Consider the following 25,466-nt stretch of genomic DNA (forward strand, 5'->3'; position numbering starts at 1 on the left):
GCCTTTTCAGAAGGGTGTTTCTTCCATGTTGTGTCTTATGGCCACAAAGCTTTAGCAAGGAGGTTCACTACAAGATACATGCTTAAGAATCAAAAGTAACCCATCCTATATAATAATTCTCACCTCCAATGTTCTAAAACCTGGCTGCCTGTGTCCGTAACTTGGGTCTCCGAAGCCTCAGCTGACGTCACGACGCATTACACCGTGGAATCTGTTTGTGTGCGTGCGTCTGACGTCAGACGCACAAGCACAAACTGATTCCACGGGTTGTCATTCAAGCTGTGCGGCCAACAACAGGAGACTTCGGCTGGCGGGGGTTGGGGTCCCCCGCCAGCACAGGTACGCAACAGCGGCTGAGGAGGTTTGGCAGCGGGAGGGGGGCTCCAGAGGGTCGCGACACGGGGGGGGTCAGGAACTTCGAGGGGGGGCCGGAAATCGGAGGGAGGAAGGCAGGGAGGTGGGGTCTAACTCGGAGCGGGAGGGGGGTCTGCAACTGGGGGGGGGGAATGATGGAGGGGTCTGGAACTGGGGGAGGGGGGGACCTTGCTAGCGCCCGTTTCATTTTGAATATTATTCGAGACTATACAGGCAACCAGTGCAGTGCATTCAACAAAAGAGTTACATGATCCAGTCAAGATTTCCAAAATATTAACCTAGCAGTCAAGTTCTGAATCAATTGAATCTTAGAAAGTAACTTAGTCGGCAATCCCAAATACAGGGAGTTTCCATAATCCAACACTTATAAAATAGTTAACTGCACAATAATCCTAAACTGATCATGTAGAAAATAAGATCTCAACACAATTAGTTATTTCCATTTGAAATAGACTCATCTAATTAAACCATTAATATGTGATTCCATGTTTCATGACAAGTGCAGAACCACTCCCAAAACTTTGGAATCCGTCTTCACACAAAATCTTTTGAGGGTTGTTAGCCAAGTCCAGTGAAAATCATAATATCTTGGTCTTGTCTGTTCAGCTTAACCTTAACAGATCAATCATTTATCCTGTTTATACATCTGTTAACCAAAAAAGTAACAGATTCTATTCCATGACCTACAGGGTTCAGGAAAAAAATATTGTCAGCATAAGACAGTATGAGCTCACCCAGGTTCAACATGATCTATCCAAGAGAGTTCATGTACAAATTGTACAAAAGTGGAGATATGGGGGGTCCCTGGGGAGCACCACAAGGGGACACCGATGGAGAAGAAAACCTATCATCCTTCAGAACTACATACTGTCTGTTCCTCAAAAATTATTCAAACCAATTTAATACTGGACCGCTGAAGCTAAATTCAGATAAGATCTTTAATACAGCCTCTAGTTGTTTGATTTATGAGAGGTTTAATGTTGTCAAAGACCCCAGTGAAACCTCCCACTGTGTCGTGGGATCTCATTGTTCTAACCCAGCTGATGAGAGCTCCTTTAGAACTACTTGTCTCCTGTAATCTAAAGAATTTGACCTGGAAAGTCATATTTTTGGTGGCGGTCACTTCAGTTCGCAGAGTCAGCTTCAAGCCCTAGTAGCTAAGCTAATCTAATTTAATCTAAATTGACATTTTTAACCCACTTATTCTCTTTATAGGTTCAAAGCAGCTAACAATTTTGTATCTATATAATTACAAACAAAATATAACACAGATAGAAATGAGACAGTTACAATATCTAAATCATAAATTTCTTAAATAAGAAGGTTTTTGAATCTTTCTGAAACAGATCATAGGAGGTTTGATGTTTAAGACCTAATGGTAGATCATTACAAACATGAGGAGCCTGATGTAAAAAAAAAAAGAGGTCTCCACAGCTTTTTTAAACTTAATACCTTTAAATGATGGACTTAAAAGGTCCATCCAATGTAACAACTGACTAGAACTTTAACTTGGGTGAACACAAAGCCAGTTGAGAAGCTTGAATAGGAATTAATCAAAACCAGATCTTAAAACTTAAGCAGCAAGTTTTTAAAAAAATATTTGTGCCTGTAATGGACACGTGATCAAACTTACTCTTCTTAAATATCATACGGGCTGCCATATTCTGCTTCACTGATATACCCAAGTACAGACATTACAATAGTCTAGTTGAGCTAAAAAGAAAAACTGAACAAGCAGCCTAAAATGGTGCTCATGAAAGTAAGATCTAACTTTATGGAAACCTTCCTAAATGAGCTATCAATCTGTGCTTCAAAGGACAGAGATGAATCCAGTATCATACCTAGTACTCTGGATGATTGTTCAACCTTTGTTTTTTCATTTTGTTCTATTTGAATTACATCTGATAAATGATCCATTTGATTAGTAAACCAGAGAACTTTGGTCTTATTCACATTGAACTTCAGCTTCAGAAAAATAACCCAGGCCTGAAGGTTCTATATACATCAGAGTTTGTTTATTATTTCCCAGTACAGGTATCAAAATAAAAATGTTCTCCGCAGATAATTTTATCAGAAGCCCAGGGATAAGGAATCAAGGGAGCTCATAAAAACATTAAAAAGAATAGGCGACAGCAGGGACTGTTGTGGCACTCCACAACGAGGTGCCCAATCTTTAGAGAGAGCCCCTTTCATTTTCATGACATATTTATACTGAATCAAAAATTTCTCAAACCAGTTCAGTACCAGTCCTGTGATACCTAACTCCTCCATTCTTATAAGCAGCAGCTTATGGTCTACCATATCAAACGCTGTTGACAAATCAAATTGGAGCAGGATAACCTGCATTCCGGTTGCCAGTAAAGCCCTAACCGTAGTCACTAATGTTAATAACAGTATCTCAGTGCTATGTAGAGCTTGGAACTCAAACTGAGAAGGCAGCAGAATTTGATAATTATCTAAATAGCTTGAGAGCTGTTGAGCAACAATCAACTCTATCAGATTGGTACATAACATAAGAATACCAATACTGGTTCAGCTCATTGGTCCGTCTAGCCCAGTATCCTTTTTCTAACAGTGGCCAATCCAGGTCGCATGTACTTGGCAGAAACCCAAAAGTAGCATCATTCCATAGTACCAATCCCAGGGCAAGCAGTGGCTTCCCCGTGTCTACCACAATAGCAGACTATGGACTTTTCCTCCAGGAACTTGTCCTAACCTTTTTTAAACCCAGATATGCTAACCACTGTTGCTAATCCTCCGACAAAGAATTCCAGAGCTTAACTATTCGTTGAATGAAAAAATATTTCCTCCTATTTGTTTTTAAAAGTATTTCCATGTAACTTCATTGAGTGTCCCCTAGTCTTTGTACTTTTTGATAGTGTAAAAAATCAGTTTACTTCTTGTTCTACACCACTCAGGATTTTGTAGACCTCCATTATATCTCCCCTTAGCCATCTTTTTTCCAAGCTAAAGAGCCCTAACCTCGTTAGCCTTTCCTTGTATGAGAGGAAGTCCATCCCCTTTATCATTTTGGTCACTCTTCTTTGAGTCTTTTCTAATTCCGCTATATCTTTTTTGAGATATAGCTACCAGAACTGAATGCAATTCTCAAGGTGAGGTAGCACCATGGAGCGATACAGAGGCATTATAGTAACATAGTAGATGATGGCAGAGAAAGACCTGTATGGTCCATCCAGTCTGCCCAACAAGATAAACTCACATGTGCTACTTTATGTGTATACCTGACCTTGATTTGTATCTGCCATTTTCAGGGCACAGACCGTAGAAGTCTGCCCAGCACTAGCCCCGCCTCCCACCACCGGTGCTGCCACCCAATCTCCGCTAAGCTTCTGAGGATCCATTCCTTCTGAACAGGATTCCTTTATGTTTATGCCACGCAATTCCGTTACCGTTTTCATCTCCACCACCTCCCGTGGGAGGGCATTCCAAGTAACCACCACTCTCGCCGTGAAAAAATACTTCCTGACATTTTTCTTGAGTCTGCCCCCCTTCAATATCATTTCATGTCCTCTAGTTCTACCACCTTCCCATCTATGGAAAAGGTTTGTTTGCAGATTAATACCTTTCAAATATTTGAACGTCTGTATCATATGACCCCTGTTTCGCCTTTCCTCCAGGGTATACATGTTCAGGTCAGCAAGTCTCTCTTCATATGTCTTGGAATGCAAATCCCATACCATTTTAGTAGCTTTTCTTTGCACTGCTTCAATTCTTTTTACATCCTTAACAAGATACAGCCTCCAAAACTGAACACAATACTCCAGGTGGGGCCTCACCAACGACTTATACAGGGGCATCAACACCTCCTTTCTTCTGCTGGTCAAACCTCTCTCTATACAGCCTAGTAACCTTCTAGCTACGGCCACCGCCTTGTCACACTGTTTCATCACCTTATTTACCATTGCTTTCCTAATAATTCCTAGCATCCTGTTTGCTTTTTTGTCTGCCGCCACACACTGTACAGAAGATTTCCTCGTATTGTCTAAAGCAACAGCTAGATCTTTTTCTTGGGTACTGACCCCCCCACCCAAAGTGGACCCTAGCATCAGGTAACTACTTGCAACTGGCCAATAATAGCTGGCAAGGAAGTGTCTAGATCACAACAGACTAGTTCTTCGCACACACTCTAAGTTCCTTCCAAAGGTAGTGTCAGAGAAAGCGAAGTTACTCACCTGTAGCAGGTGTTCTCTGAGGACAGCAGATCAATTATTCTCACATACACTCAGTGGTGTGCTGGAGCAGGCTCTCACAGGCTCGCAAGAGCCGGTTGTTAAGTTTTTAAGAATTTTGGGAGCCGGTTGTTAAAGTAGGGCCCTCCATGGCTACTTTAACAATTGGCTCCCAAAATGTGGGCTTGGGCCCCCTGCTGAATTATCTTTTACTTTGCTGGTGGGGATGCTGAGCCCTGCCAGCCAAGTAAATAGACTACTGCTGCTCCCTGCTCCATGTTTCCAGCTCTGGGCAGCAGGCTGGGACTTCTCGAGCATGTGAGAGAAGTTTCAGCATGCTGCTCAGAGCAAGACGTTGAGAGTGGTGGCAGTCCATTTATTGGCTGCCAGCAAAGGTATGCCTAGCGTGCCCGCATGAAGGGAGGGAGAAGAGAGAGGCAAGTGTTGCTCCCCCCCCCCCCCCCCCCCCCGGCCACCCCTGGCCCTTCCAACTGCAGAGCTGGCTACGTCCGGAGAAAGAGCCTGTTGTTAAAAATTTACCAGCACACCCCTGCTTACACTCCCACCTCCCCTAGGAGTTGCATTCATTCATCTGTGTTATCCTACTGAGTAATCTGTGTTTGCATGTTGGGCGGAAATACACCCACACATGCGCAGTGGGATGCTGCTAGAATCTTCTAGTAGCTGTATATGCTAGGCACCAGCCGCACCGGGCTCTCTCACCCAGATGTGAGAATACCTAGCCTGCTGTCGTCGGAGAACACCTGTTACAGGTCAGTAACTTTTCTGTTCCTCCTGTCGTACAAGATTATGTCTGTGTTGTGCATTAAGGAGTAATGATGTCCAAATAATGCTGTTTACATACAGTTCTGTAGGGTGTCAACCATGTTAACTGATGTTATATAGTGTTAGATTTATGTTCTTTGTTGGAAGATTGGGGTTTTTATGGTGTACCTGAAGCTTGGTTGGGGAGAGGGCTCTAGGAAGGTTTTCATGTGCAAAAACCTTTTCTGAGTTATCTTTGTACTGTTCAATAGTTGTATTGAATTTGTATGCTCAATATAAAACTTTCAATAAAAATTAAAGTTAAAAAAAATAATATTGTGGAAGCTTTAAAATCCAACCTGATGTATTCTAATTTTCTTCCTAGAATTTAGAATTGTTGTGAAACGTAACATCTTTGAATTGAGTTTAGTTTGCATCTTTCAGATAAACTAAGGGAGGGAAAAAATAGCTGCTTCATTTAAGTCAGATGTTGGCAGAGCAATGTACAATCTGATGGTTCTTTCCTTGATATTTAAATTAACCCAAATGACATATTGCACTTTTCCTTTATGCTGCCCCTGCAGTGCAAGCTGAGTCTGGATGTGCCAACACAGTGTCTTCTGCTCCTTGCCAAGCAGATCCACAACAGTATGAGGCCCAGTTTGGAAGGTTTCGAAATTTTCTTTCAGGTAAGTGATCTGGTGGGACTAAAATTCTTAGAACAGTATTTTAATGGGTTCATTTTTTCAAAGCAAAATAATTCTTTAGGAATTTTACATAGCTTGTGTGGTATTTCAAATGGATCACTGTTTTTGTCCACAATTTCCCATGTTGCTGTTGTTTTAAATGTTTCCAACATCTACTTAAAGTTATGCTTTTCTCCATTTCTGGAAGAGCTCTCGCTGTCTTTGATTGTTTTGGGTAGTAGTCACAGTGCTGGAAGGACTTTGCAGTGATACCACCTGCTTTTCATTCACAGTTCAGAGTAAAAATTTAGCCAGTCAGAAAGCAGCTAATGAAAAAGACAGGTTTATGGCACCCAAGAAAAAATGCACTATATAGGCTCTATAGGCTTAGCTTTCCAGTCATTGTGCTTTAATCATGTCAGTTGTAGTACAATACCTGTGTAATTAAAATGCCATGGCAATATTTTATGTAACATTTTGATGTGTAATCTGGTTAAAAGAGGACAGATTATTTATTAGCTACTAATAATCTGTATTGTCTTCTCCAGTATAAGCTTAAAGACATGCTGCCAGGTATTCAGCCCACAGTGGTATGTGTGTCAGAGCCACTCAAAGCTGCGACCTGAGCTGACCCTGGATACTCAATGCCGGGGCATGCGTGACACTGTTCTTGGCGTATGTGCAGGTCTGGCATCTATTTGAGGATTGGTGTCAGGATGCATCCTTGCCTGCTCAGCGGGGATTAACTGGTTAGGAACCTTTTCTGCCTGGTTAAACCCTTTTGAATATTGGGCCTGTGGTGTTTTCTGGTAGACAAATACACTAAAGGGTGTGGTTATCAGTACAGGCTATCATTAAGAGGTGTTACTTTACTAGTAAGTCATGCTACTTTTCCAAGGTCTGATTTTATGCAATGAGGCCTAGTTGTTAATAACTAGGGTTAACGGTAAAATAGCACATCTTAATGGTAGCCTACGTTTATAACTACATTCCTCAAAATCTAGCAACCAAACTGACAGCAAGAAATATAATAAACCATTGCTATATATTTAGCAAATACTTCCACTGTGCAATCAAATTATCAATGTTAAATTATTACAGAAAGAGTTTCAGTTTAAAAATTTTAAAGTGACAGTAGTTAACATCAGTGCTTCCTACTCTGTTCTACATCATCCCTCTTCTGTCATATTTTTTCTGATTGCCTTATTGTAGAATTGGTAGTGTTTCTCTTAGGATTACTTACCAGTAGTGCTTAAATCAGGGCTTTCAGAACTGTCCTAGGGTTTTCACGATATCCACAATAAATATGAATGAGATCAGTTTGCATTCATTGAAGATCTGTTGGCTGCTAATTGAACTCATGTATCTTCTTTGTGTTTCCTGAAAATCTGACTGGCTGAGAGTGCAGGCCATCCATGGATCAGAAAGTCCAGAAGATACAGGTCAGGCAGACCATCTTGTTCCAAGGCAAACAGAAGGAGAAGGCCTAGCCCATTTCTATTTGTCTTTGTCTCCTTTGATGGCTGTAGAAAAGTGAGGGGAGCAGGCACTAGTCCCTCTGGTGGGACATGCAGTTTCCAATGAAGAGCGGCAGTTTCCCTGTGAGATAGTACAGGTGGATGGTCACATCTACCAGTTTTACCAGAAGTTGAACACGTATTACTTCAGCTCATTGGGTACTGGGCATAGTGTAGGTGGGTATGCCTTAAAGATAATCGCTCCTTCTCTTTATGCACTTATGCATAGCAGATGCAGCAAAGGTGTGCTGTAGACATAACACTGGAAAGGCTGGTATGAGTCAAAACAGTGGTCCCAGTACTGGCTGAAGAAAGGTTGGTGGTCTTCATTCCAGAAAAAGGAAGCACTCTTTTAATCCCTTTCTTGACAGGAAAGGGATCAAATGGTGTCTCTAGGTTTCCTGTTTTCACATGGAGATTCTGCTCTGTCATCGTAATGGTCAGAGGAAATGAATCTTCTCTAGCTCTCTGAGGCTTATCTCTGTATTTTTCTTAGGGAAGACCACCACAACCACTTTGGAAAACATTCTTGGTGATAGAGTGAGGCCAGAGGAGTCTTCTTACGTGAGAAAGGGTCATGGTCCACCCATATTCTGGACAATGGGTTAATCTCACTGCAGAAAAGCCAGAGGACCATTTTCAGAGTGATAAAGGTCCTAGAAGGCCCTAAGCTAGGTAGTGAATTATACAGAGTGAGGTGGTTCCCTCCCAGTCCTCACAGCACTTATCAGAAAGGGTAGAATCTTCATGTCAGAAGCTAGTTTCTTTCTCAGACCCAGGGGGTGCTCCTCTTAAAGAGGCCAGGAGTGTAGAATTGCCTTCAGATTCAGGAATTGATGACTATAACACTAGAGCTAGAACCATGGAAAAGACCCTACTTGAAACCTTACATGGTTCTTATTTGTCTTACTGGTTGCCTCACTCCTTAGGAATTCAACATTTGGCTCCCACTTCCAAACTTAGTCAAGCAAAGCCTGATATGGTGGTATGCCACAGGTTGTCAAATGGCAAAAAGAGAAAACACCTTTGAATAAACAAAATTGGAGGCTAGCTATTAAAAGGAAAGAATATTATTCCAATCTTAGTAGAACTGAAAGATTTGGCAGTCGGTATGGCAATGTATCCCCCATGACGCTCTGTAAATATGGACTATACGCTCAGAGAGTGTTATGATTGACTATAGCTAGCTGTGTCCTATGGGAGGGAGAGGGGTGGGTGGGAAGGGGTGGGGAATTATTATACTCAAAAATAGCTCTAAAACTCTAAAAACAAATTTTGAAGTTTGGTAATGATATTGTTGGCAAGTTGATACTGTTATATGTTATATGGCAGGCAGTATTAATAGATTCCTTGTACACACTATGTAGAAATACTCGCCTGCTGATTGTACTGTGTAAATTTTATTCTGGTTCACTGACAATAAAGACTTCTTGCAAATAAAAAAAAAGGAACTGAAAAATTTGATACTAAATATCTTTTTCAAATTGTAAATGATCAACGCTATCTTCCAATATCAGACAAAGTTCCTTCAGCTTCAAAATTAGCAGAGTACTTTCAGAATAAGGTTAGTTCTATAAGAAAACAATTTCAGAAGATTTACACCTCCTAGTTGGCAACAATTAGATAAAGCTTTTAGGAAATATATGAGTTCTTATTGTCAACTTGACTCTTGTCCACCATATATAATGAAGTCAGCTTCTTTAATATTTAAAGCCTTATTATTTTCTTGTCTACAGTGTGCTTTAGCATTAGGTCATTTGCCTGCAAATCTGGGTAATATTATTATTACTCCTTTTTTGAAAAATAAAAACACTCTAGTCAGTCTACTTCAAACTACAGACTTGTAGCTTCTATACCTTTGTTTGTAAAACTGTTGGAGGGTCTGGTTGCTTGCCAGCTGACAGATTATTTGGAAACTCATGACCACCTTCCTTTTTCTCAATCTGTTTTTTTTTTTCAGCCTATAACATGGAAACTGTTGGTTGTTTAGTAAATTTTGCTAGGTGAGCTTTGTACAAAGGCAAAAGATTGCTTATTCTCCAATTCGGTCTTTCGTGCATCCTTGACTTAGTAGATCAGCAATGCTCTTACCAGTGGCATAGCCAGACCTGACATTTAAGGTGCCCAGGGTTAACATGGAGGGGCACTAGGCATAAAGGTGTGAATAGTATTTGGTATACTCATAAATAATGCCTTAGACTGCACTTGATGATAGAATTCTAAGTAAACACTCTGCCCAACAACTGTCTTGCATCAGCATAAAACCTACGCTTACTTAAGGAAACTTTGGAAACGCTGACATTTTTAAATATTGTCAAATTATCCCATAATTTAAACTTTGCCAATATAGTAGACTTGAGTCTGGTAAACATCTCAACACACATCACAGTATCCTGCAAAAGAGGAGCATAGCCAGACCTGACATTTGGGGAGCCCAGAGTTAACATGGGGGGCACTAGACATATAGGTGTGAGTTGTACTTGGTATACTCCTAATAATGCCTTGGAGTGCACTCGATAACAGATTTCTAAGTAAACAGTCTGTCCTGCATCAAACATAAACCACATGCACACTTATGGAAACCTTTGAAACACTGACATTTTTAAATTAAGTTGCATTATCCCATAACTTAAACTTTGCCATTATAGTAGACTTGAGTCTGGTCAACCTCTCAAACACATCACAGTATCCTGGAAAATTATTATTGCAGTGACACATATCCCTCAACTTTGTTTTATAACAAATATGAAATGCCTTATTGAGCTGTATTAATAAAGGGAAAGGAAAGGGAATGGGACTTGATATACCGCCTTTCTGTGGTTACAATCAAAGTGGTTGTACTTATTTATACGGGTACTTATTTTGTACCTCAGGCAGTGGAGGATTAAATGACTTGCCCAGAGTCACAAGGAGCTGCAGTGAAGCCCAGTTCCCCAGGATCAAAGTCTGCTGCACTAACCACTAGGCTACTGCTCCACTCCTCGTCTCTTCAGCCTCCACATGGCGTGGAACATTCTTTTAGTGATGATTTTCACCTGATTGTCCAGCTGTAAGTGGTTATCCAACTCTACTCCCAGGAGGCTGTTTGAGATCGAAAGTTTGCAGCCCTTAATGTCGAGTGAGCTTTGGACTATTTTATTGTGTTGGGTCGATAGGATTAGACATTGAGTTTTGTCTTGATTAAGCTTAAACAGAAACGCCTTTGCCCAGGAATCCATGATGGAGAAACTTGCGTCTACTTTATCGGAGATTTCAGCTAGAGTAGACTTGAATGGGATGTAGATGGTCACATCGTCCGCATAAATGAATGGGTTTAGGCCAAGCTGAGATAATGCTTTTGCTAGTGGAATCAGCATAATATTGAAGAGGGTCGGAGAAAGGTGAGCCTTGAGGTACCCCATAGGAGGCTGTCCACGATGTAGAAATGCAGGAATTAGCTTTGACTTGGTATGTATGAGAGGAGACAAAACCCTTGATCCAGTGTAGCACGTCTCCTCTGATTCCAAAGGTGTCTAGTAGGTAGATTAAAATCTCATGATCCACCATGTTGAATGCGCTAGCTATGTCAAATTGGATGATATAGAGTGAGAGAGAGAGATTGAGTGTGCATCTATCCTTGTTCCGTATCAGTGTATATGTGTGTGAGTGTTTTCTTGTGGTGTTTTGGGGGGGGGGGGGGGAGGGGGCGTTTGTTGTCTGTCTGTGTGTGAGTAAAAGATCATGTGTGTCACAGCTACATTTTGTGTGTGTGTCACAGAGAGAGAGTGTGTGTGTGTGTGTGTGTGTGTAAGTGAGAGAGGGTGAGGTGGATTCGGAGGTTGGGGGTGAGTGTGTTTTTGTGATATTGTGTGTGTGTCTCACAATGAAAGGGGGGTGGGGGCGGGGAGAGGGTTTTGGTTTAAAGGGGGGTGGGGGGATGCCCCGTGCTGGCAAAGTGGCTTGAGTGTGGTTATTGTTGCAGGGGTGATAGAGAGAGAGAGTGAGTGAGTGTGCATGTTGCGCATCAGTGTATGTGTGTGTTAGTGTTTTTTAGCGGGATTTGGGGTGGAGGGGGCAGTGGTTATGTGTCTTTGTGTGAAAGTGAAAGATCATGTGTGTCACAGCAAGTTTGTGTGTGTGAGAGATTGTGTCTGTGTGTGTGTCACAGCGTGAGTTTGTGTGTGTGTGAGAGAGGGTGGGGCGGACTGGGTGTTTGGGGATGAATGTGTGTGTTTTTGTGATATTGTATGTGTGTCTGACAATGACGGGGGGGCGGGAGGTGGTGAACTGCGAGGGTGTGGCTGGGGGCTTGGAGGGGGGGTCAGCATTTATTGAGGGGTGGAGTGGGTTTTGCCCGTGTTGTTGCTGGCTCGTATTAGTGTGTGGTTTTTTTTTAATTGTTTTGGGGGGGGTTGGGGATGTGTCGTGCTGGCAAAGTTGGAGGAAGTGATGGGTGTCTTTGAGGGTGGTAGTGAACTGAGAGGGTTTTGCAGGGGGTTTGGAGGGGGGTCAGCGTGTATTTTTTTTTTGGGGGGGGGGAAATTAATCTTCACTGTCATCGTCGGTGTTTCGGTGGCCGGCAGCAGCGTGTAGACTCGGCCCTTTTTTCTCTCATGACCTGTTTCCGCACGGGCGGGACCAGAGCTGGGAGAGAGAGAGAAGGGACGAGCCTGCACGCTTTGTGCAGCTGCTGCCGTCCACCGTAACACCGACGATGTAAGTGAAGATGTCTTTTCAAATTCGTAGGGAGGGTGCCTGCAACTGGAAGGGAGGGAGGGTGTAACGGAGGGACGACGACCCTAGAACGCAGGGGGAGAGGGTGGAGTTCTCTACGTCCAGAGGCGAGTCGTGACGGGAGGGGGGAGAGTATGGGGAGGTTGAACGGCGATTCAGGAGGGAGTCGGTCGGAGAGGAGAGGGTGGGGGTCCAAAGTCGGACAGGAGAGGGAGGTCTGTGGGAGTGTGCATTGAGGAGGAGAGTGGGTGAGGGGGGCTGTGGGCGGAGGACAGGGTCCAGTGGGGACTCGGGAGGGGCAAGGGACAGAGCACCGCGGGGGGGGAGGGGTGTTGTCAAGTGTGTCGCTGAGGTGGGTTTCCCAGCTTTACCGGCAGTGTTTCGTTGACGTTTGGACACGCTGTTTGGGTTGTTCTTTCAGTCCGTTGGTGTGCCTCATGCTGCTTTCGTGTGGTTGGTCAGTGTCACTTGTGACGTACCAGGAAGTACGTGACGTCAATTCAGGAGATGGATACAGGCTTACAGGCAGCACGAATGCTTCAACGTTTCAGTGCCACAGAGTCAGCTTCAGAACGTTGGAGGTGCTTTTTATTATATAGGCTATGATCCTGCCATGGTTAAAATATTAAGTTAATAGATATTGAAATGAGCTAACATAATTGAAGAAAAGCCTACAAAATTTATTTAGTGTTCATGGTAACTTTTTGACTGGTGAGGCCAATCTACAGTAATTTCATCCAGTTTTGTTTGAAAAATCTGATAATTCTGGGATTGCAGACATATAGAATGTTTGCATTTGAACAAGGGAAACATGTAGGTGGCATACTTCTAGGGTTTTAATACAGAACATCATTTTTGTCAGCTTGCAGTCTATTACGTTACATTGCTTCACTGGCTTGCAGCTCCAGAAACCAGTGCTCTGGCCGTACGATTCAAAAATGATCAGAAGCTCATTCAGAACTGCAGAGTACAGCTGCTTTCCTTTTGTAAATGCTTTGTGTATTTCATTTTTAGTTCTTCTCCACGGGCTCTTGCAAATCTCTCATGTCTGTGTACAGTGGTCTGCACCCATACTGAGTAATGCAGATCTGTTTCATGGACCTGGCATTCCCTGCAGTACCTGGCATGCTTGCTTTGAACTTGTGTCCTCTGTTTCTGTATTCATTTCTGCACCTATCTGTCTGATGATTGTGACAGATTCCATACTTGTAAGCTACATTCATTTTTTTCTGTTAATGACAGATTCGGATTCCCAGAACAGCCGTGAAGTAATGCCCTTGCTGTATCCCCTGTTTGTCTACCTCCATCTTGACATGGTCCAGAATGGGCTCAAGAGCGCAGTGGACAGTTTTTATAGCCGCTTCCATGGCATGTTCCTGCAGAATGCCAGCCAGAAGGACATCATTGACCAGCTACAGACCACCTTGACCCTCCAAGACATCCTTTCAAATTTTAAGCTCCGTGCATTCCTGGATAATAAATACGTCATCCGCCTCCAAGAAGACAGCTACAATTATCTTCTGCGGTATCTCCAAAGTGACAACAACACAGTTCTGTGCAAAGTTCTTACCTTACATATTCACCTGGATGTGCAGCCTGTCAAAAGGACAGACTACCAGTTATATGCCAGTGGTAGCACTGCACGGAATGGGGGCAACAGCCTGGAGCCCTCAGATGTGCCCACATCCATACTACAGAATGAAGCAGCATTGGGCATGTTGCAGGACAGCATCAAGCGTGTGAAGGATGGGCCGCCATCACTGACCACCATATGCTTCTATGCTTTTTATAACACAGAGCAGCTGCTGAACACAGCAGAGATCTCTTCAGACAGCAAGCTACTGGCTGCTGGCTTTGACAACTCTTGTGTGAAGATCTGGAGCTTGAGATCTAGAAAACTACAGGTGGAGCCTCCTCGGGTGGATGTGTCTCGTATCCGTTTGGCTTGTGATGTTCTGGATGAGGAGGTAAGGATTGCTTACTGTGTAATCCATTGTGTACAAGATGATTAGAATGCATAGCAATTGCTATGAGTTGCCGTCTTTGCTCATTCTCCCTTTGTAAGAACATACAGTGATGTGAAAAAGGTTTCCCCCTCCTGATTTCCCCTATTATTACAAGTATATCACACTGAATGGTTTAAAACAAAATGTAATATTAGATAAAGGGAACCTAATTAAACACATAGGCCAGGTTTTACATTTTAACTCCATTTATTTAAGGAACAAAGTTATCCAACACCAATATTGCCCATGTGAAAATCTGCCCCCTAAACTTAATAATTGTTTGCACCTTTAGCAGCAATAATTGCAACCAAATACTTTCTATAATTTTGATATCAGTCTTTCTCATCACTGTTGAGGAACCTTATCCCACTTTTCTTTGCAGAACTGTTTTAATTCAGACACATTCAGTCAGGACTTTGACTAGCCAAGTTCAAAACTTTAATTCTGTTTCTCCTCAGCCATTCAGATGTAAGTTTGCTTTTGTGTTTGGATCAACTGAGCAAAAAAAGTCTGAAATAGGGCAATGTTTGGCACAGGAGTCTTGGACATTTTTTGCAAAACGTCCAAAATCGGATTTGGACATCATATCAAAAATGCCCCTCAATGGCATGTAGTTCAGTGGAGTCCGAGAACTTTGGAAATGGCTTTGTAAACCTTTCCAGACTGATGTATTTCAAAAACTTTTTTTCTCATATTTATCTTCTAGAATTTCCTTTGATTGTGGTCTTGTAGAAACTTTGTGGTGACTACTTCATTTTCACAGTAAGGCTCATTATATAGTGAGATTTATATTCAGCAGGGCTGGCTACAGTCAAGCCTGGTGTTCAGTCTGCTGAATCTAACTGAAGAGCACTTTTCCAAAACTCTGTCCATTTTTTTTGTCAGTTTTGAGCTATGTCATTAATTTGGTTCATCAAAGCAAGATTCATTTACTGTAGCTTATTCCTGTGCCAAAACTCATTAAGTCCATGAGTTTTGACACAGGAATAAGAACATAAGAATAGCCATATTGGGTCAGAGCAATGGTCCATTTAGCCCAGTATCCTTCTAACAATGGCCAATCCAGGTCACAAGTTGTCATGTCTCCTACCTCAACGCAAGCGGCGTCCTCGGGCTGCTCAGGGTCCTGGCAACACACACACTTGACTGGCTCAGCCTTGAACCATGTCTGTGTATTTCTTCTCTGGCTGCAGGCTCCTTGATTGCCTTGCTTTCATGCACCTGGATCTGCTGTCTCTGCCTGGCTTCCAGGCTCTTTAATTGCCTTGCTACCACAGACCTGTGTTGACTTTCTCTCTGCCTACCTGACCTATGGAAGCTCTCTTCTTCAGCTGGTTCCTATCTACATCAGAAAGCCTGCACTATTTCTGGGATGCTTTCCCTCTGCCTCATTGCTTCGGCTTCTACTTGGGTAAGCGTTTCTCTTCAGTGTACTGTTCTGTTTGCTGCCTGCCTGTAAAGACCCTTCTCCGAGGACAAGCAGACTGCTTGTTCTCACATGTGGGTGACGTCCACGGCAGCCGCAGGTCCGGAAAATCTTCCTAGCAACAAAGCTTGCTAGAGCCTTCGAGTGCGCGGCCATCTTCCCGTCCGTCGCGCAAGAGTCCCGCTTCAGTCTTCTTTTTTCCGCGGTCACATCACTGTAAGATTCGTTATACTGGGTCAGACTCATCCATCAAGCCCAGTGTTCTTTTTTTTTTTTTTTTTTTAGGAGCGACCAATCCAGGTCACAAATACCTGGCAGGATCCCCCCAAAATAGCAAGATTCTACGCTGCTTACCCCCCGGGATAAGCAGTGGCTCTTCTACCTCAAGTCTACCTGAATGGCTTATGGACTGCTTCAAGAACTTGACCAGATATTTTTTTTTTTAAGCCAAGCTACGCTAACATTTTTTAGCACATCTTCCAGCAGCAAATCCCATTTGTTGTTGTATATTAAGTGAGAAAATATTTTCTCCTGTTATAATTGTATTTCTTAGTAACTTCATGGTGTGTCTCCCTTGTCTTTGTGAGGGGCACAGAGTGAAATTTTAAATCCAGTGGAGTAGATAGAATAACTTTGACATGTAGGTCCTTTTCTAGATGCCAGAACACCAACCAGAGTAAACATACACTGCTTCAGGCATATCATTTGGTCTTTGTGGACAAACAGGATAAATCAATCAGGTTGATTACATTTGGCAGCATGCAATATGTAACATTTACTATCTTGAATTAGAAAGATTTAGAGAGCCTTTCTACTTGTGCATGATTAACACAGCAAAGCTATACACTGCAAAGTTCCCTCAGTCTTGGGTCACAAGATTCCTTCAGTTGAGAGGGGGTGTGGGGGGGGGGGGGGTCCTCCATTTAGTACTGCAGCTTTCTCCTTAGAAAGGTATGAAGCAACTTTTCGCTAACATTTTTCTTGTAGCTGATACCATACATCTCTCAGTAGCTGACAGAAAGCCATAGGGGATTAAATGATGTCTTACTTGTAACCTAAAGATGTCCCATCACAGATAACCATTCTGAGTGTATATTTTGCCTAGACCTTTGAAAGGTTCCTAATTGTCTAATTTGTTACAAAAAGAAACTGTTCTGTTAGGGCCATTAAGGTAGATTACAAGTCAAGGATATGTTTGATATAGACTAGTCTCATTCAGAAACCTGTCTATATCAAAGCCAAAACCTTCAACTCACTTGTTCAGCCTCTGTGTGAAGCATGCCTGAGATGAATTATACATCTCTGGAATTAGATTTTGAGATGGGCAACCTTTTGGGGGTCTGCCATCAGATGTGTCCTCTCTGCTGGCTAGGAGCTCAGTTGCTCTGGATGAGCCCTCATTCCCATTCTTTGTCAAGAGAGTGTCAGTCTGTCCTTCAGTTTATAGGCAGAGGGTGAATTTTAAGCTCCAGTTCAGTACAATTAAATCATCTTAATAGCCCTACAGACACAGTAGTTCCAGCTCATAAAATACTTTGTTTCAACATTTTTTATTGATAATAAACACATATTATCACAACCATAGTCATGGGTATGCAAAATGCTTCCCCAAATACTTTCCAATCTTACAAAACAGTGATAAAATCCATCATCAAACTTTTGAACATTTTTCCCCTCCCACCCACCCCATGTATTTCCCAGCCGACCCTTGTGCTCATAAAATACTTTAAACCTGTATCAAAAAAGGCTTGCTTACTGTCCTCCTTCCCAACCCCCACCTGGGGAAGGAGTAGATCACAACCTGATTTTAAAAGACTCAATTTCCTATGTTAAAAAGATATTTAATCGAAATTTTGGGAGTCCCTGAATCTTCAATGCCACCATTTGCTCAAGTATATTACATCCCCCCAAAAGAAGAACAATCTGAGTTAATTGTTTCTGCCCTACTGGAGACCTCTAAGACAGAACAAGCTAGGGTAGCAACTTTGGTGGCTACTGTGGCTCTCTTGTTGATTGCTTGAGAAAAAAAAAAAAAGAATGAGGAAGAAAAGAATTATGTAGCCTTAACCCTTGTCCCTGAGGAAAGTGATTGAAACCCGGTGAAGTCGGGCGGTTTCAGGGGAAGGCAATTGATGAATGTTTCAGCGAGGCAAGATAGTTCTGTCAGCGAGGCAAGATAAGTGCACAGTTTTCACCTAGTATATATATTTTTAAAAGTGATAAGCGATTTTATAGCACTGAGGTGATTGGGAAGCATGAAAAAATGAGCATATGTTGCTCCCCCCAAAAATTAGTTAGAGTTACCCGATGAAAGAAGTGCTATGCCACTTTGTAGCAGCATTATTGACTGCAGTAATAGTGGTAAATATCTGAGGGTACTCTACATACACAAACATTTCTATTATACTATACTGGTGTGAACTGTTTCAAGCACTCTGAGTTGGTGGCTAAAAGTCCTGGTTTGTGTGCATATCTCTTTCCGGATAAGCAGTGGCTTTTTAAGTTGTTTTTCAAAAACAAGGACAAACTGTTCATGGGACTCAAAATCAACTTATTTCCTGATGTCTCAAGAGAGACACAGAAAAGGCGGAAACAATTCTTGTTATTGAAGCCGGCTGTTCTACAGATGGGGGGTGTATTTTACCTTAGATACCCATGTAAATGTATCATTAGATACAATGCATTTAAATATGTATTCCTTGAGCCTTTACAGTTAACATCCTTTGTTGCCTCTAAACGGGATGAAGTTGCTCACATATAGATAACAGTTTGTCTTTAGTTTAGGTATAATTCTTCTGAATATTAAATGACTTATCTCCTCAGTTTGTAATCTTGGAATCCATTATTATGTGGACTTGAGTGTTGTTAATTAGTTGTCAAAAATATTTCCTTATAATTTGTAATGTAAATTAGACACTATTCCTGATCAAGTGTTAATCCTTGTGATTGTAATGTGAAAATTCAAATAAAAAAAAATTTAAAAAATACACAATTTCCTCACCATTCTGTAATGGGAGAGGCGGCATTACAGACATCCAAAAATACAAGAGCTCATCTCTTGACTCCTAAGTATCCACAAACACTGGTACACTGGTGATGAAACTGTTTCAAAATACCATAATTTCTGCATGTACTTGTTCTTACCAAATATTTATGGTACGAGATATGCACACACAAAAAGCAACTACACCTAATGCTATTTCTACAAATGAGCAAATTGACTTAGTTTCTTATCAGATGATGAATATGGCAATAGATTGACCTTAGCCATAGGAGCCCAGCTTTGCGCGTTAGGTTTAAAGTGACAGCTGGTTTGGCAGCAAGGATAAGGAGGAGGTGGGATTCAAAGGATTCCACGTCCTCCTCGTCGGTACCGAGGAGTATCGATGACATGCATCGAGCGAAGGCGAAGAAGCAGCATCATCAGTCTCCTTCCAAGCACGGTACCGGGAGCTCCGGGCCGTTGAAGGATTCGACACCGGGTGGAACGCTCACCCTTCATACAAGAGGTGTCGGTCTTCGGGCAGCCCGGTACCGCCTCCTCAACCTCTATAGATTCTGACGCCGATTCCTGCACTGACCCCACAGCCTTGCTCTAGATGAGCGCATCCAAGCCATTCTTCCAAGTCTTCTGGAGGGGTTGCTGTGTCAGTCTGCTCCGGTGCCGGGGCTGCTTGCGCCCTCGGTACTATCGATTGAAGCGGCAGCTGGCTCTATGCCTGTGGTGAGGTCCCCGATGCCTGTACTGCCTGCGGCATCGGCTGCCACCCAGGTCGACTCCCCGTCGACATCGCTGGAGGGAGCTTCATCGCCGCCGGCATGGGAGTCAACTTCTCGGCATCACCATCGAAGACATGGTTCCTCGGTGTCGAGACGGGCCTGGTTTCGGACTGCAGTTAAGGAACTCTTGTCCGATACCGATGAGGATGCCTCATGGGATGAAGGGCAAGATCCCAGGTATTTCTCTTCTGAGGAGTCTTGTGGTCTTCCCTCTGATCCTACTCCGTCTCCAGAAAGAAAGCTTTCTCCCCCGGAGAGTCTTTCTTTCTCTTCATTTGTCCGGGAAATGTCTGTGGCTATTCCCTTCCCTGTAGTATCTGAGGATGAGCCCAGGACTGAGATGCTCGAGGTCCTTGACTATCCTTCGCCACCTAAGGAGTCATCCACTGTTCCTTTGCATAATGTGCTCAAGGAGACACTTATGCGGAACTGGATGAAACCGCTAAGTAATCCCTCCATTCCCAAGAAAGCTGAGTCCCAATATCGGATTCATGGAGAACCTGAGCTGATGAAGTCGCAGTTACCTCACGACTCTATGGTTGTGGATTCTGCTCTCAAGAGAGCCAGGAGTTCTAGGGATTTTGCCTCGGCGCCCCCGGGACGAAAATCGAGAACCCTGGACTCTTTTGGGAGAAAGGCCTATCAGTCTTCTATGCTCATGGCCAAAATTCAGTCCTACCAGCTCTACACGAGCATTCACTTGAGGAACACGGTGAAGATTCTGTCAAAAAATATTTCCTCCTATTTGTTTTTAAAGTATTTCCATGTAATTTCCTCTAGTGTCCCCTGGTCTTTGTTCTTTTATGAAAGAGTGAAAAATCAATTCACTTCTACCTGTTCTACACCACTCAGGATTTTATAGACCTCAGTCATATCCTCCCTCAGCATCTCTTTTCCAAGCTTAAGAGCCCTGTTCTCTTTAGCCTTTCCTCATATGGTATGAGTTCCTTCCCCTTTATCATTTTGGTCGCTCTTCTTGGAACGTTTTCTAATTCTGCTATATCTTTTTTGATATGGTGAAGTTGCACCATGGAGTGATACAGAGGCATTATAATATTCTTGGTCTTATTTTGTATCCCTTTACTAATAATTCCTAGCATCCTATTTGCTTTTTTTGGCTGCTGCCGCACACTGAACAGAAGATTTCAGCGTACGATGACACCTAGATCTTTTTTTTTGAGTGCTGACTCCTAAGGTGGACCCTAGCATCATTTGGATTATTCTTTCCAATGTGCATCACTTTGCATTTGTCCACATTAAGTTTCATCTGCCATATGAACGCCCAGTCTTCCAGTTTCCTAAGATCTTCCTACAATTTTTCACAAGCCGCATGTGTTTTTGACAGCTCTGAATAGTTTTGTGTCATCTGCAAATTTAATCACCTCACTTGTTCCAATTTTCCAGATCATTTATAAATATGTTAAATAGCACCAGTCCCAGTACAGATCCCTGCAGCACTCCACTATTCACCCTCTTCCATTGAGAAAAGTGGCCATTTAACCCTACCCTCTGTTTTCTGTCCAATAACCAATTCCTAATCCATAGAAGGACATTGCCTCCTATCCTATGACTTTTTAATTTTCTCAGGAGTCTCTCATGAAGAACTTTGTCAAAAGCTTTGTGAAAATCTAGATATACTACTTCAACCGGCTTACCTTTATCCACATGTTTATTTACACCTTCAAAGAAATGAAGCAAATTGGTGAGGCAAAGATGAGAGTATGAGAGTTTGTGCACTAGCTATGAGGCAAAGTTGTCATCTGTTACATGAGGGTTATAATTTATTATTTTCAATTTCAACCTATATACACTGATTTTTGCCTACTGAGGCTAGTGTCAACTCCAGGCTACTATTGCAAGAATATCATCAGATGCTGGTGGCACCCTGGTGGTCTAGTGGCTTCTTTGGGATAGGAAATGTCCCCACTCTTTCCTGCCCACTACCACAGCGCTGATCCTCTCCTCTCTGCTTTTTTAAAATGGCTGCTGAGACTTCCAGCGGCGGCCTCGCAAGACTTCTGTGGATCAGCACTGCGGCAGTGAGCAGGAAAGAGTGGGGATCTTTCCTGCCCTGAAGAAGCCACTAGACTACCAGGGTACCTCGAAGTATGTGCGAGGGGAGGGAGGGGATCTAGTGCAGCTTTCCAGTAGATATCTGAAGGATTTTGCATCCTTTAGATCAAGATTATGACCATCTGTCTAGGGCACACTCCACCCAATCTCGCATTGATTACCTTTTGATCTTGGAGGACATCATGTCATCCATTAGTAGGGTAGCGATTAATCCTTATGAGATCTCAGACTATGCATTGTTTGCAGGAAGTGGCAATTAAGTCAACAAGGAAGACAATTCCAAGGGAGATTTCCTTTATGGCTGTATAGGGATGGAACTTTTAATGATAAACTGTTATCCAGGTGGCAAGATTGCAAAATGCAGAATGCTGAATCTGAGCAACAATCCATACTGTACAGGGAGGCAGCAAAGGCATTATTAAGAGTGGAGATTATAAACTATGTCTGTTACCACAAAAAGAGAAGGGATCATGAAGTGCTGCGCATGGAGAGGCAAGTGTACACCACACATCAACAATTTGGGAGATCCTAGAGCGAGGTAGACAAACAACATCTCAGGTTTACAGCCAGCATTAAACAAACTATTACATCAGAGGGCTTCCAAATCGATTGCTTATTATAGATATCAGTTATACAAGCATAGGAATAAGGAGTAGCACGTCAGTCTCATAATCTGAAGATCCTGAGTTCAGTCCTCAGAGAAGGCATCTGCTTCTCCTGAGGCTAGATGTTTTGAATATTATAATACTTCTGTATTGCTCCATGGGAGGAAAGGCTGAAGAGGTTAGGACTCTTCACAGCTGGCTGTGGGGAGGGGATATGATTGAGGTCTATAAAATCCTGAGTGGTGTAGAACAGGTAGAAGTGAATCAATTTTTCACTCTTTCAAAAAGTACAAAGACCAGTGAACACTCAATGAAATTTCATAGAAATACTTTTAAAACAAATAGGAAGGAATATTTTTTTTTCACTCAAAGAACTCTGGAGCTCACTGCCAGAGGATGTGGTAACAGTGGTTAGAATATCTGGGTTTAAAAAAGGCTTGGATAAGTTAATGGAGGAAAAATCTATTGTGTGTTATTGAGATGGAAACGGGGGAAGCCACATCTTGCCCCGGGATTGGTAGCATGGAATGTTGCTGCTAATTGGGTTTCTGCCAGGTACTTGTGGCCTGGATTGGTCACTGTTGGAAGCAGGATACTGGGTTAGATTGCAACCTTGTTTGACAAAAACGGTAATATACTCTACAGTGATAGGGAAATAAACACTTTCCAAAATACTATGAGCAGCTATATTCTGCACCTGGGGAAGAAGGTCTCCAAGGTGAACAATATTTGGAGGGAGTTTCTTTGCCCACATTGGCACTAAGGGAATGGGCCTTGTTTGAAGCCCCTATAAATAAGGAAGAGGTAGAATTGGCAATAAAGCAAAGTCAGCTTCTCAAGGCACCAGGATCTGATGGTTTTAGGACAGAATTCTACAAACTTATGGGTGAGAAGGTAGTAGCTCCTTTGACCAATATGTTTAATACGTTGGTGGATTTGGGGTCCCTGCCTGGAGATTTAAATCTAGTAATGGTACTATCCAAACCCGGGAAGGATCTGAGATTTTCAGAATCCTATAGACCTGTTTCTCTACTGAATTTCGAAACAGTTATTGGGTTATGGCCAACAGGATACTGCCATTTCTCATTCATGAAACACAAGTGGGATTCGTTAAAGGCAGATCTGTAGTGAAAAATATTTATAAAAATTTGACATCCTTGGAATACAAGGAGCAGATCTCTCATCCATCTCTTTTAATTAGTTTTAACACAGAAAGCGTTAGTAAGGTTTGATGGGGCTTTTTATATGCATTTTTAAATTCCTATAGCTTTGGGGATCATTTTATAGCAACTGTTCACACTTTATATGCCTCTCTGAGAGCTAAAGTTTGTGTGAGAATGTGGTGAGTTCTGGAAGTTTCCTTATACTAAGGGGGATGCGGCAGAGATGCCCGCTTTCACCATTATTGTTTATACTCTCACCGAGTATACATGCTAACCCAGAAATCAAAGTTGTTAAGATAGTTACACAAGTCTTTAAAATTGCAGCATTTGTGGATGATCTGCTAGACCCTTGTAGATTCTTGGAAGTGCTTTTGGAAAGTTTTGTAGAATATGGGGACTTTGCAGGTTTTAAGTTAAATTTGCAGAAGTCTGAAGCACTGCCATTCAGGGCCGCCGAGAGACTGAGCTGGGCCCAGGGTAAGGCCGCCCCCGGGGCCCCGCCTTTGCTGCCCCCCCACGAGGTCGCCGCCCGCTGCCCCCCCCCCCCCCCCCCCCCCCGAGGTCGCCGCTGCTCCCCCCCTTTGTCCGCCACCGGGCCGGGCCCCCTGCATTGAAATCGCAGTCTCACCTCCGTGAAAGCAGCGCTGCAGGCAGCAGAACGCCTCCCTTCGGCCCTCCTTCCCTCCCTGTGTCCCGCCCTCGCCTGACGTAACTTCCGCGAGGGCGGGACACAAGGAGGGAAGGAGGGCTGAAGGGAGGCGTTCTGCTGCCTGCAGCGCTGCTTTCACGGAGGTGAGACCTCAATTTCAATGCAGGGGGCAGGCGGTCGACGACGGAGGGCGGGTAGGACTGCGGTACCGGGCCCCCCTTGGAGGCCCAGGCTCGGGGAATTTTGTCCCCCCTGCCCCCCCTCTCGGCGGCTATGCTGCCGTTGGAAGCATCTGTAAAGAGACTTTGAGGTGCTGATTGCCCGTTACATTGGGCAGACAATATATTCTGCTATCTGGGGATCCAGTTAGTGATGCAGACAGGGGTTTGTACTTGAAGAATGTGGCTACGCTTTTACATTCTGCAGGCCAGCAGCTGGACGGTTGGATGCATCTGCCAGTTTCTTTGATTGGTAAAATAAGTTTGTTTGTATGATAGTATTCCCCAGATGGCTTTACATCTTTTAGGTTCTTCCCCTTAGATTCTTTAAAAAAGACTTTGATTGTATATATGGAATGGTATCTAAGTTTTGTTGGGCTGGGACAAAATCAAAAATGCATTATTCACGGTTATTTGGTAATTGGCAGATTGGGGGTCTGAGTTTACCAAATTTAAAACTTTATAATTGTTTATGCTTAATAAAGCATTTAAACAATTGGCTGCAGAATAGTCAGGATTATACACCAACTTCCTGTGAGTCAGCCTATTTAGCCCCAAGTCACTTGAATTATTTATTACAAGTTCCCTATAAACAGATTCCAGGTTCCTGGGACAGGAGTGTAATTCTTTGACCTTTGCGGGAGGTGTGCAGATCCCTTATTCAGTGATTGCAAGAGGGGGGCCCAACCATTACAGATCGGCTACCAATTTGGGGGAGCACCATATATACATAACTTGTCTTCTACAGGTCGTAACCTCCTATTAAATAAACTGGGATCCTGAATAATGTGAGAAACATAAGCTCCAAAAGAACAACTCCCTTCGCCTCCCAGCAAACGACAGGAGAAAATGCCATTCTTCGAGAACAAGCAGGCTGCTTGTTCTCACGACTGGGTTGACGTCCACGGCAACCCCCACCAACCGGAACAAAAACTTCGCGGGTGGTCCCGAACGCAGGGCACGCCCACCGCGCATGCGCGGCCATCTTCCCGCCCATGCGCGACCGTTCCCACTCAGTCTTTTCTTTTCCGCGCTGGAGAGAGCCGTGTTCATCTCTCTCTCTGTCAGCCCCGGAAACCGGATCGCGCCTTAGATGCGAGTTTTTCTTCTTCTTCGTTTGTTTTTCTTTTATTCTGTTTTTTCTTTTCAAAAAAAAAAAAAAAAACTTTGTTTTACTCCCCTCGTACGTTTAGCGGGGGGTGCCTCGTTGCGGCCTTGTGGCCGCGTGGTCGATTTCTTTTCGGGTGTGCTTCTTACCGCCACCATCGACGACTTTGACTTCGCCGACGCGATTTTTCCG

The 25,466-nt window shown here is 43.1% G+C and overlaps 1 protein-coding gene across 3 annotated transcripts in view; it reads left to right on the forward strand.

Moving 5' to 3' along the window:
* The window catches only part of TAF5L (TATA-box binding protein associated factor 5 like), a 79,450-nt gene that overhangs the window by 37,931 nt on the left and 16,053 nt on the right, over positions 1–25,466 (forward strand). For all 3 annotated transcript variants that reach the window (XM_030196476.1, XM_030196478.1, XM_030196477.1), the window contains exons 4-5: positions 5,915–6,019; positions 13,489–14,213. In XM_030196476.1, coding sequence (XP_030052336.1) covers positions 5,915–6,019; positions 13,489–14,213 — 830 coding nt within the window. The remainder of the gene's footprint in view (positions 1–5,914; positions 6,020–13,488; positions 14,214–25,466) is intronic.

This window comes from Microcaecilia unicolor, chromosome 3 (assembly GCF_901765095.1).
Source record: "Microcaecilia unicolor chromosome 3, aMicUni1.1, whole genome shotgun sequence".
Classification (NCBI taxonomy): domain Eukaryota; kingdom Metazoa; phylum Chordata; class Amphibia; order Gymnophiona; family Siphonopidae; genus Microcaecilia; species Microcaecilia unicolor.